Genomic DNA, 13,953 nt, shown 5'->3' with positions numbered 1-13,953 from the left:
TGGGATTATTGCCATTGACAATTTAAATTATTAATTTATGCTAATTTATAACTTTGTGGACGAGCATAAGTCATTGACTTACTTTACATAATAATTATACGGGGAAATTACCGAAATTCTTATAAATGGAGTTACTTATACATTATTCTATAACAATTAACCCAAACCTAGGAAATTGCAGTTTTAACCACCTTAAAAAAGAAAAATATTTAAAAATATATATTATTTTATTTAACATTCATGTTATATTATATATAAATATATTTTCAAATCGTCCACAAAAAGAAACTTGTTCTGTGAGTAATGAGTGGACACGTGTATGTTTATGCAAGAGAAATAATATTGGAGACAATTAAAAAATTAATTTTATAATTATCGAATTGATTTCGAATAGAGATTGAAAAAAACAACAAAAAAACAACAACTAGAGTTCGAAATGGGCGAAATATTAGCCTTTGCGTCCGTTCCGGTTAGTAATAATTAGAATTTAAGAGTTCTGGATCTTAAAAATATTAAGTAAATATTGAAAAAATTAAATAAAATTGCCACTCGTCATATATGTCTGAATATGTCCCAATCAATAGGATTAAAATTATCGAATTTGCTTTTGACGAATAATATAATAGAAGTCAAATATATTATAGCAAGGCTTTGCGTTGCCTACTGTCATAGAAGATAATATTATGTATAGTAGGAATTTTTTTTTTAAGTTATAAAGATACATTTTTTTAAATATTACGTTTCTAAGTATATTATACAATGAACACTCAAAACTATTAATGACAATAGATATGGTTTGACTAACTTTCAAATTTACATTATAATTCCAGATCCTGGTAATTAAATCCACCATACAAAATAATAAATGATGAGTAATTGATATAATTGAAAAATTAAAAAACATAAGTATATTATAAAAACCATAAAACAAAATTATATTTTATATTTGCTAGAAATAATATTACTATATCAGTTATTTTAAAATTAAAAATATATAATTAAATATTAATTATATACCTACTCAGATTTTATGTTTTAAAACCTTAAGTTGAAAAAATATTTATTTTTTGTTGTAATAGCCTATTGACATATCAAATGAGTATTTAGTCGTTGTCCATAGAGGTTTTACGAATACTTCTCTAGTCAATATATTATTTATTTCTAATTTGAATTCTCATTCTTTCTCTTTATAATCATTTTGTTCATAGGTTAAAATATTTTTTTTTTTGTTATTAAAAGTATTTTCAAATCGGTTATTGGAAACTGGGAAATAAGTTTCGGGTCAGTTGTTGTTCTTCTTGAGTATTGTTAAATTAATTGATTTCTTCGACTACTAAGTGGTTGTTCTCCAGTAATATTAAGTAGGTATGCTGTTTATGGAACTACTTTTAAAGGCTTCGATACCATTCTTAGACCAGTGTTATGGATAGCATCAAGAATTGCCAGTACTATTTTATTTAATTAATTAATTATTAAGTTATAAAAAAAAACACAGAATTAATTGTAAATTTACCAAAATATTTTTATTTCACCTCCGTAATGTAACTAAATATAAGTATTTGTGTATTATAATTTTTTAATACACGTGTTTAGTTTTAAGGTTGATGACAAAATAAAATTTATAGATGTATAATTATATTAAAATACATTGTTAATTTTCTTCAATTTTAATTTTTACTTCAACGACCCGTTATAGTATTACTTATAAGTTATAGTCTATAGATAGGTATACATGTTTATGTAAGCAAACCGCAAATAAGTATAGAATAACAAAATAACTTTGGTCACGAACTCGTTACAGCGTTGTGTACCACGTTTGTGGTTTGTGAGTGGAATATGATATAGCTTCAATGCGGTTTATTTTCAATTATTTATAATTTAGATCACCTCCGAAATGCATGTCAATAGTGTTAATTACGATAAAAAAGTTATTATAATAAAGAAATATGAAACATCTGTTAGAGTTTTTATCTATGATGGTTGGAATTACCGTAAACTATACATAGCTACCACAAGATACCGGTAGTGACTTGATCAAGTCACTATAAGACGTGTAGGTACCGTAAGCCAACTGAAGCGCAAAACACTATATGTATATTATAATATATTAAATGAATATTTATACATAATAATATTAATATTTAAAATTATATGGGTCTACATTTATAATCAAAGATATAGTCAGTCCATATATCTTTGTATATCAATCTATGAATCGTGTTAAGTAAGGCTTTAACTCAAGACTTGGAGTATATCTATACATCAGTAGGTACCTGCAGCACATTAATGATAATACACTAATACACAGAGTTGGGCAAGTTAATGAAAATAATTAACTGTTACGAGTTAAGTTAATTTAATTGCCTTTTTTTACCCTTTAACCTTGTTAAAAATTAATAAAAAAAATATTGAACTTGATAAGTTTGAAGTTAAGATGGCAAATACAATGAACTTAACTCAGTTTAAAAAAAGTTATTTTTTCAAACTACAATAGTTATAATATGTAATACTTTTAAGTCATAAAAAGCTATAGTATTTAAAGTATTTTGATATACTAATAAGTACACATTACATATATACGTGATACATCTATAAACTTATATTATATATCTTCTATTCTAACTACCTTCAATCTTTATAAATGTGAAATGAAAATCTTTGTACAGAGTAAACTCTGGAACTACTAATCAGATCTTCTTAATATTTTTTCTAAAATAAAGAGTACCTATATCAAAGAGAAGGTTTCTATCACAATAACAATTGTCTACGTTAGGTCGTTAGCACCCGATTGAGTTATCTATAAATTAAAATAAATGTGTAAATTGTATACCTATATGACTATATACCTTTTTTAGTAAAAAATAGCCGCTGGCTGAAAATAAATAACAATCAAACTCGATAACCACACATGCTTCCAGGCAGGTCGGTATCGACGTCGAATAATAAACATTTATTATAATATTTGGTTTAGCCAAAAAAAAAAAACAATTAATAAAAAACAATTTTTTTTTTTTTTTTGTAACTTCGAGTCGTTACCTTCTATTATAAGTACCATCCAAAGTAATAGGTAAATATAGTAGTTACAAACATAATCATAACAAAATTGTTCGGTAACATAAGATTGAGAACAGTACCTAAATATTTTGGTTGAAAGCAGCTAAAAAAATGTTTGATTGTATATACTAGATGATCCTGTGCACTTCGTTGCCCATTGAAAGTGACAACTATAATATTATGTTTTATTTTATATAATGAATTACTCGACGTTGCCAGCCGACCAGTAACGATGCATTCCTTCGTAATCCGTATTGCGTATTCTTCGTCTGCGTAGTTTATATTGGCGTGACGATTATTGTTAACGTAATCCATCCTTTCAAATCTATGCAAGATATTCTCCGATCACGCAGCTTTATATTTATCCCAATTTATCCCATAGTTAAAGAGGATTGGATAAACCGCAAGTGCATATCAATATTGCAAATAGTCCTCTTATTTGCGAAGGATAGCAACACATCACGGCCTCTTCCACTGTGGCATCCCAGTGGTTGTCATTTTCCAATAACCCCAACTTCTCACATGCTAGTCGAAAAGCTTCAAGTTCTTGGCCGTCAACTGTTTTTAGATATAAGAAGTTAGTGGGGCCCTGTACTACATTCAGCAGCATTCGCAAACAGTAACGAAGTTACTAACATGCAAATGTATAATGTATTTTAAATGTAATTTACACCTTACACGCACTGTGTAAATGCGCCTAAAAGCATCAACAGCCTTCACACCTGGCAAGCCGTCTATCTATGAGCTGCCTCACGCTCTGCCTGTTCAAGCTTTCGCAGTTCGGCTTGTGAAAACGTCTCGTGAAGTCTAGCTACTTTCATAGTTCCTAAATCTTAGTACGTACTTTTTCTACACTTCCGAAAAATACAGTACGGTGGTGATTATCATGTTTTTACTTTAAAAATGCAATACTTACAAACAATTCTAATTTACTAAATAGAAAACAAAATCACGCTTCCTTGATTAGAGGAATTATTATATATTAATTATAGGTATTATTATATTCCTTACTTTTATTTTATTTTATTTTTTTTTTTGCTAAACTAAATAATTTTAATAATTGTTTATTATTCCACGTCGATACCGAACTGCCTAGAAGCATCTGTGGAACTTTAGAAATCCAAATGAGAACCTACACTTTATTTGCAAACATAATTAAAGACATTTTTGAAAGACAATGTCCAGTTGTCATACAATTCGCGATATATAAAAAAGATATTTAATGTTGCATTGAAATAATTACAATATTCAAATAAATTACAAACTTTCAAAATATATGAGGGTCGCTCAAAATCGGGGCCGGATGACTAGTCACCTAGGTACCCCCCTAAATCAGGCTCTGGCTCTTATGGCTCGCCAGTTCAATCGGGGTGGGGCCCGCAAGAGGTTCGACGGCCACGACTTAAAGATTCATTGTCGGCGAGTCAGAAGACCGTGCACGGTTCGTCGGCATACGCAACTCCTCGGAGACTACGGACGTTGTCTCCAGCACTGCCAAATTGGGCATGGAACGAAATCCTACTCTGAGCTGCATCGGCGAACCTGCCAGACCGCGATTTGTCAACGTTTTCGGACGATTTGTCCTAAGATCAGCGAACGTCATAGGAGCATATCGGGTCGTGGACGGCATTTCGACAACATGCGCATCGCCGGCAGGCGGCAGAAGTACTTTGCAATGAACCATTTGCCCCGCACGGACCGGCAAGACCACGATTTACCAGTGGTTTCGGAGGAATCTGATCGGAGATCAGCCAACACCGGGTGCATCAAATCGGTTGTGGATGAATTCATCTCAAACGATGTGATATTATTTGCAGAAATGATACCATTAATGGTACTTGAGTCAATTACGAAAGTAAAGTAAGTTATAAGTTATAACTTGTACAGACAATAAATAATATTATGAATTATTAGATGGGCTCGCCGTGACAAGCTTTATTTCAAACACTTTTACGTGTTCCATAGCAACAACATTTTTGTACATCGGATATATTAACTTATTAATTAATGATTATTTAAAAAAATTGTTTTAAGGAATTAAACAAGTTAGAAAAGCGATCGTACTAAATTCCAGGTTCTCAAGACGTTCCTATATTTTAAATAGTAATACACTATACACGATAATATTGACGGACATCTTGTGTCAGCAATAACAGCGTTTTCCTCAGACTGACTTACAAATTATGAGAAGGATCACGGTTATATTTTCGTTGGACAGTCTTAGACGGCAATAATATTCGTGTGAATGGCTGCTTTATCCGCGCCGTCCTATTCTCAACTATATAAATTATACATTATTTAATTTGTATTATCGGTTTCACGAGTGCATGAAGTGTTGTGCAGTCTAACTGCGTTCCGGCGAAATGAATCTTATATAGGTATTGCCGGTATTGGTATGTCTTTTTAGCGAGTCTCGTCACTTCCAGTCCAACACTTTGACAACTAGAGGAGGTTGAACCTATACACAAATTGAATATGTAAGCTTAAAACAATTTTAGGAAATTTTCAGGATCCCCTATCAGTATTTTATGCAATTCGTAATTTAATTACAATATTTTGCAATTTTAAAAGGGTACAAGGTTGAAGGTATACCTACTGTGCTACGTAAATATATTATTGTTTATTAATATAGGATATGATATAATATTGCATGTTAGATTTAATTGTTAAGGGCGTCGGAGCCGGTGAATTTCTAGTACAGAAACATGTGTTACAACTTACAAAAAAATTCTCACGCTCTGTATACAGTATTCTTAGTTCGATAATATTATATTATTGAACATCGTTTTTCAAACTTTTTTTTGGGCGGTCCCCATTTTTTGGACTAAATTCAGCCATGGTGTCCTGCTGTAAAAATCTCGAAAAATATACATCAAAAACACTTATAAACTTTGATAATCAGTTTTTATAATTCTTCTGAATATATAGCATACAGGATACAGCTGACGTAAAATTAAAACATACTTAAAAAAAAATAATGAAACATTTTAAAAAAAAGAGTTCACTATTATGAACATGAATAAAATAACATTTTTACTACTATTCTACAAATCAGAATTATAATTATTATTACCTATTTAAATTTATCACTTTAGTGACAATCGAAGATTTCTGCGTTAACTAAAAAGTAAAAATCATCTATATTCGAGTAGCAAGTATTTTGTTATGCAAATCCGGTGTCGAAAAACTGTGCTTAAATCACAGTTCAGACACTGTGCAAAGGAACAAAAAAGTATATCGACTCAAACTTCAAAGCACTTGTGAAGGTGTAATATGTTTCAGTGGAAACTGAGTTTATGTGTATATACATATATAGCACGAGTCGAATGTATATTATAATATTCTACAGATAACTACAATTATATTTAATAATATTAATAGCCAAGTAGGCACCCGGCACCCACCTATATCATTTTAATATCATAAACCACGATTCGCAATTTAAAAAACGGACCTTAAGTTCAAAACAATAAAACGTCGGAATAAATTATGAAATGCCACTATTAAAAAATAAACCCCCCTCAGAAATCTTGCCATTGGCGCTAACCAAGCCAATATGTTAATCATCTGGCACTGCGGTTATAATTCTTTAATACCTTCATAAAATTATCTTCTTGAGCAAATAATGTAAAAGGTTAATGGTTACACCCAAATGTAAACATTATCAAAATATTGGTATTTTACATTTAAAAGAAATACAATTTAATGAATACACAGTATATGTATATCAAATTTATTAATTTATTTTGATAAAAAAAAAATGTATTTAATAAAATTAAAAATATAATAAAATGTTGGTACATAATAATAATAATAAATAATATCAAATAATTTAGATGATTTATCTAGTTAAATGTAAACACAAAAATATTTTAACAACAATGAAATTATATATTGTTAAAAATAAAATAATAATTTCTACGAATGTGTAATCAGTTTTAATAACAAATCCATTTACTTTACATATCTAATTATTTCATAAAAAATAAATCACTGTAAACAAAAACATGAAGAATAACAGAGATCAATAATTTTCAACTACTAAGAAACATAAAGAACTTTTTTAATTTTTGGTTTCATGTTTGGGAAAATAATAATATATTATACTAATTTATATAAAGCAAATATACACTATTAAAAATGTTAGGATAGTATATAAATTACATAAAATAAATGACAATATGTTAATAATTCAAAATAGTGCTAGAGGTTTAATAATTATAATGATGCTGTTAGCTGATTCACAGTTTATTTTATTCAAATGGTCCTCACATAATTATTTTAAAGCTATACCAACATCACTAGTTATTTTTTGTAACCTCTTGACTTATTTCTGGCAAAAAACTGAGTTATGTTATTTGGACCATTTTACAACCCAAAGTTATATATGAATCGAGTATCTGTCCGTGTCCAAACAACTGATGTGATTCGTAATTTATTTACAATATAAAATTTTTTATCTATTTCATATTTAATACTTATAAGGTTAAATTATTATTTCAATCGAATTTATAGGTCAGTATCATACCAAGCAGCTACTTGATTGTTGTCTTGAGGAGGTTCGGGTAAATCTCCTAGACGACCAAAATCAATATCATTAGCCGTTACTACGTCCATCGGACTACAGTTGGATTCTTGTTGAGAACATATTTCTAAACCTTGCATAGAGTCTATTGGTAACGTGTCATACCCTTAAAAAATACAAAAACAATTGTTCATTATTTACATAGATTACACAGTTAAAAGTTAGTATATTAGATTAATAGAATCATAATGATCTAAAGCCAATTTATTACAAATTGTATTTTAATGACTTTACAAGAACTAACTTAAAATATATAATCAAATTGAGTTTGTTAAAAGTTTGGTAGGAGTAGGGTATTTATTGTATTGAAATTACTCAAGCAACAATATTGATGTTACGTATTTAGTATAATTTATACATTTATAAATTAACTATCAATTAATGTTTTACATACTGCAATGTATAATAGGTTTATTATATTTGGTATTTGTTTCAGTAGTATTTAATGAATATTTATTACCATTTTGTAAATACTTATTATTCTGTATTCTTAATGTATAAACATCTATATGCACCTCCTCCTAGATATAGCTGTAATAATTTTTGTTTTAAAAACGAAAACGCAGTAAACACACTATTCAGCAAGCAACTTAGTCAACATTTAAATAAAAAGATTTAAGTTGTATCAATAGATTTTTTAAGACTTTGAGGGTGTTTTTAGCTTATTTTGTCAACACTTATATTGTGGTCTTTAATCCTCGCCCATCTCAACTTTAATTGAAGATCGCAAAAATATTTTAAGCATCCATGTAATTTTAACATATTTTTTTATTACGAATGAGGCCGAATTAAAAAATATTTATCATATGTATTGATAGTAAGATTTAATCAAAATTATATTTTCTTTTACCCCTGTTTAGTTGATGCACAGCATTCAATAATCAAGAAATTGAACTGTTGTACAAATAGGGAAGAATGCAGTCTTGTCTAGAGAGCAATCGGTAGTTTTGAACTAACGACGGAGCTATACTCTGTTCAAAATGAGATCGGACGTCAACGGCTACCAGTTTTCATTCCGCGACAGTCAGACGCCGTCCCCACTACAGCGGCTTGTCGGGCGCTGCATTGGAACAAAGCCACGCCCATGCGCACAACTCGGCCGCCGAGGTCCGATCTCATTTTGAACAGAATATAGCTCTGTCGTTAGTTCAAAACTACCGATTGCTCTCTAGACAAGACTGCATTCTTCCCTATTTGTACAACAGTTCAATTTTGAACAGAGTATAGACAACACTATCACTTATTTCCGCTCATTCAACCAGTTCTCATATTATAATATATTGTTAATATAATGTAAATTGAATATTTTTTTTTTTTTTTTAAAACAAAAATTTATAAATATTAAATATTTTTGATGAAGAATATATTTACTTAGTACTTACTGTTAATGTAGAATTGCATGCAAAACAAGCGCAGAATAAAAATTAGTAAAGTTAAGCAAATTCAGCCACTAAATCTAAAATTTGTGTACCTGACTGTTGATGGTAATTGTTACGTCTCATTGGGCCCATTCCATTGTGAACGCTACCAAGTCCATGACTATACAAATCGTATGCGTCCTGTTTACAAAATAAAAAAAAAAGTCTAACTACTGTACAAAACAATAATAAAATAAATAATATTCCATGCCAACACTGTCTAGGTGTACAAACACCATGCATTAACTTAGATAATTATATAATGTATATGCATTTTTCAGATAAAAGCAACAATGACATTTTACTGTTTATTCCAAAACATACCTCAACAAGCGATGTATGCCTCTGGCTAATAGAAACATTTTATATTAAATCAGACTTGAAAAAAAGAAGACTCAATGATTTTAGTTACCTGAAGATCAGGGCCCATTCCAAGATCATTAGGTGGCCATGTATTTTGATCTTCACGGCATAGTGAATTACTCAGCTCTGCTGATAACCGTTTTTTATAATCATTTGGTTTATCTTCTGACATTCGGAATAAAACTGCTGCTGCATATGTTGCTTTAAACAAAATGATAAAAAAATCATCATACAATTATTTTTAGTTATTTCATAAATAAAAATAATTTTTTCTTACCAACTCCTTCGTTACGGGAATGTAAAAGTTCAGTTAGTGGCGCTGTCGCACCTTCTGCTTCAATCATATCTGCCCCATCTTTATCAATGGCTAACTCACACAGTGCACCGGCAGCCACTCGTTGAACATTTTCAATATCATTAAATAACAATTGAACTAATACTGCTATTAATCCTTGTTGGGAGCGCATAAGTACTCGATTGTGTGATTCTCTTGCAAGAATATGCAATGCGCCAGTAGTGCCTTCAACAATTTCTTCCATGCGCACTCCATCAGCATATACACCACCTGATTGTGATCTGCCTGATCCTGCTACACTACTAGTTGTAGATGTCTATACAATAAAATTTAAAATAGCGTATATTACAATGCTTTTATGTATCCGATCGAAAATTGATGATACATCAATTTACATACAGTAAGTATGTATTACGTACCCTTTGAATATCTTGAAAAGCTCTCATCAATAAACGTATTAAATGGTGGATCGCACCGTGTTCTCTTAATGGCACATGATTACCTTGACACTGAGCTACATTTCGAATTAGTCCAATAGCAGCTTTGACAAGTGGCCAACGGGAAGGAGGTTGTAACAACTTTACTATAACTTGAATACCTCCTATGTGGCGTATAGCATTTTGAGCACTATCTGATTCAACATGTCTAGATGTCAAATGCCTCAAAGCACACACCTAAATTATATGCATATTTTAATTCAAAGTATCAATACACTTCTATCTGAACAATTAAACGTACAGCTGGTTCAGTTATTTCTTCACGATCTCCAGCATTCATTATTGTCTGTACCAGTGCTTCAACACCACCCACTTGAACCACAGTAACTTTATTACGTTGATTATTACAAGTCAAATTTGATAAAATTCCAGCAGCGCAGGTAACTACATTAACATCTGAATGATTTAAAGCAATTACCAACGATTGCAACAATTGTTCTAGCCCATCAACCTTAAAAATAAAAATGATACTTTATACATATTATTATATCATAATATATGTTAATAAAATCCAATGTGATTCACAGCCAACTCTATCGTAGTCACGGTTCTAAAATTTTAGACATAGGTTATTCTATACCTGACGATATTCACCTAGTGGCCACTTTATAATATTTTAAAACAAGGTAAATTCACTAGGATTATTCAATTTACCATAGGCAACACTGTACAGGATCATCTTTAATTAATTAATAATATCTACTTTTTAATCATGGACATATAACTGATGACACTTTTGCAAAATTCCGTTTTTGCCCAATTTTCATAAAAATATGTTTGTCAATAGATTCAGTAAAAAATGGTTATTATGAATGGATGAAATTTTCAACCGGTAATTTAAATTTTGTCAAAACAGTCCAAATCACTATATTAAACATTTTTTGTGCAATTCACATTAAACAAAAATTAAGAAGAGGTAAAACTGAAATCCACGGCGTTTAATTTGTCACAGGCAAATTTGTATGCAGGATCAGTGGACTATACAGTAAAAATTAACAGTTCCAACATAATTATATTTAACTACAAAATACCTTAGTTCCGGCGTCAGACAAGTTACGCAAGGTCCATAAAGCATTTTGTACCAAACGTTGACTGCCATGTTGTAAATGCATTGCAAGAGCTTGCATACCACCTGCTTCCACAATTGCCGGTTTGTTACTTGAACACACAGACAAAACTAAAAAGAACATTTATTTATTTATTATATTTTAAAATGATAAATATTAACCAATGCAATTAAATACCTTTCAAAACTCTAGATGTTGTCCACAAAAGCTTCTCGTAGTCATATGAACGCATAATTCGTACAAGTTCAATGGGTCCTTGTGAAGCAAGTATAATTAATTTACTTTCTTGATTACCATATGCTAATATTTGTAAGCAATCAGTTATGATTGTCAAAAATTTAACATTGTTACGTTGCAAAAGTGCTACCATTTTTTGTAGACCTCCAGCAAGACGAACTGCCATTTTAGAACCCTCTTGGTGTAGCAATAGATTATGTAAAGTTGTTATAGCATAATATAATATAGACTCAACAGGAGAACTAAAAAATTAATGTATATTATTAAATGAGTTAAATGAAAAATTAATTACTAAATGATGATTAATTACCTAAGTAATTTAACCAGAGCCGGTATCCCTCCACTTTTAAATATAGCTAGAAGTCCTTGTCGATGATGTGATAAGTTGTGTAGAGTACCTACGGCACCTTTAGTCATTTCTAAATCATTACTATTAGACAATGCTTTCACTAACGCAGCAACCATCTACACAACAGGTCAATCATTATAAAAATAAAATATGAATAAAAAGAATATTAAAAACAAAATTTACTTGAGGACTATTCATGATTGCATGCCGTGATGCTTCTTTTTTCGATAGTTGGTGAACCATCATGGCAGCTTGTGAAACAACAACTTGGTCTTCATCATTCAATAATTTTATGAGTTCTGGGATGGCTCTAGTTGCCAAATCAGCATCATCCTAAAATATAAAATATATATTAAAATATTAAATTTTACCCATAATTTACAGTTTAATATTATAAAAAAGTTTGTATTAGTGTAATAAACTTAGTATTTACCTGATAATTAATCAAATTAACTACGGCATGTTTAAGCATTTGACTTGGCTCAGCTAGCCGTTGGACAGCTGTCAACTGTCCTTGATTGAATTGTGTAGAAGGAATCTCAATTCCTTCTTCAAGTGTTTCTGGAAACATTGCTGCTCGTACTCTTTGGGTACGTGACTGACTCAGTTGTTGATTCATTTCTGAAATTACATTTTTATTTAATTATAGGTACATATCCAATTATAATTAAATGATTTACCATCAACTTGATCTTGAGTAAATCCATGTGAAAATCCTTGGTTAAGTTCATAGATCAATTGGTCTCGTTCTAAATCATCTTCTTTGTCCGTGATGGAATGCGCTTGGGTGGTTCCACCAGAGTGGATACCGGACTCTGGCAAGTACTGTCCCCCTTGTTGCCACATCATGGCTGTATCCTTTGAATAACCTGTGTTACTCGGCACTTCACAAAGTATAATATATAAAATGAAATTATGATTTATAATAGATGAAAATTATAATAGATGGTTGTTTGGCAGTTATACTTACACACTCTTGATTGATACATTCTGTTAGCTATAACAAAACAAAAAAAAAAGGGTACTGATTAATAAATCCGCAAAGTCTGTCTAAGTCAACACCATTTTTTTATAATATAATTCCAGTGGTAATATGGTATGGTATTTCTAAAGATTGTATGACTCATACTATGTGTTTAGTCATGCATTGTTTACCAAGTACTTGATATGACTTGTACAGTATTTAACTACATGTATGATTCAACTGGACACGAACAAAGATTTATTTCATAACAATATATTGTATGTATCAATAATTTTACAAGACTTAAGTTCCTCTTGGAGGGTACTGGACAACAATCTATACGGGACAGGAAGCAAACAATATCGTTCGATCGATTGGAAACGAATGGAATAAATATTATATCGACTGAGACAACGACGTCGCATCGAGGACACTTACTTTTGAACGATATCCGGAATCGCAGCTAAAATCCAACTGAATAGATGAGAAAATCAGCAGAAAATCCTAAGAATATGTATCACGTAAACATCACAATATCACGAAGATCGGTAATGTCCTACTGCTGCGGAACGCGTAATATCGTTCGGCACTATCAATATATACCAACAATTTACTCTTTCACTGTGAGTCACGACTGTCCACGGGAGAAAAAAATATGGCCGAGTAGGCGTACAATCACAACAATAATAATAATAATAATAATAATAATAGGAAAGAAACGGAAAAAAAAGATGACGAGAACGGAATGCGCGAGAGCGGTGGGGGCGGCGAACGCGAGCACTGCACTCCGGACAGGATATTATGCTTACCGTAGCAGGCCTCGAGTGGCGGTGGTAGTGTATTACTATTTACTACGAAAATACTACGCCACTCGGCAGTCGGCGGACCCGGTCGATACGAATATTTTCCTCGCCAGCGCGGATTCTGGGCAGTGTGACCGCCGCCGCAATATTATCGGGCATAAAAAATCGGCAGAGGTGGAATAATAATAAAAAAAACATTATTATTGTGTAGGTATGTGTTATAACGTCTTGCCTCGTATAATAGATTGTTACAATATTATTGTGTTGGGTCGTTTTGTAGTTGTGTACATGCGAATCCCACCATTATCCACTGGCGTGTAC

General features: G+C 31.1%; 1 protein-coding gene across 3 annotated transcripts; it reads right to left on the bottom strand.

Moving 5' to 3' along the window:
* Window positions 1-7,346: 7,346 nt before the first annotated feature.
* LOC111040311 (armadillo segment polarity protein) lies at window positions 7,347-13,658 on the bottom strand. 3 transcript variants are annotated; one of them, XM_022324172.1, is made up of 14 exons: window positions 13,268-13,658; window positions 12,836-12,862; window positions 12,546-12,749; window positions 12,299-12,486; window positions 12,049-12,198; window positions 11,827-11,981; window positions 11,457-11,758; window positions 11,244-11,389; window positions 10,454-10,663; window positions 10,135-10,389; window positions 9,698-10,031; window positions 9,470-9,621; window positions 9,111-9,198; window positions 7,347-7,745 (listed from the first exon to the last, which is right to left on the bottom strand). In XM_022324172.1, the coding sequence occupies exons 2-14, from the start codon at window positions 12,852-12,854 to the stop codon at window positions 7,564-7,566; spliced, it is 2,385 nt and encodes a 794-aa protein (XP_022179864.1). In that variant the 5' UTR covers window positions 12,855-12,862; window positions 13,268-13,658; the 3' UTR covers window positions 7,347-7,563. The 3 variants fall into 3 exon arrangements, with proteins under 3 accessions (XP_022179864.1, XP_022179866.1, XP_022179865.1); XM_022324173.1 differs by lacking the exon at window positions 9,111-9,198 and adding an exon at window positions 9,382-9,406 and having other exon boundaries at window positions 7,661-7,745; XM_022324174.1 differs by lacking the exon at window positions 9,111-9,198 and having other exon boundaries at window positions 7,608-7,745.
* Window positions 13,659-13,953: the final 295 nt, after the last annotated feature.

Source organism: Myzus persicae, unplaced genomic scaffold (assembly GCF_001856785.1).
Source record: "Myzus persicae strain clone G006 unplaced genomic scaffold, MPER_G0061.0, whole genome shotgun sequence".
NCBI lineage: Eukaryota > Metazoa > Arthropoda > Insecta > Hemiptera > Aphididae > Myzus > Myzus persicae.
The sequence above is the reverse complement of the archived record's forward strand: the minus strand, read 5'-3'. Positions and strand labels throughout refer to the sequence as shown.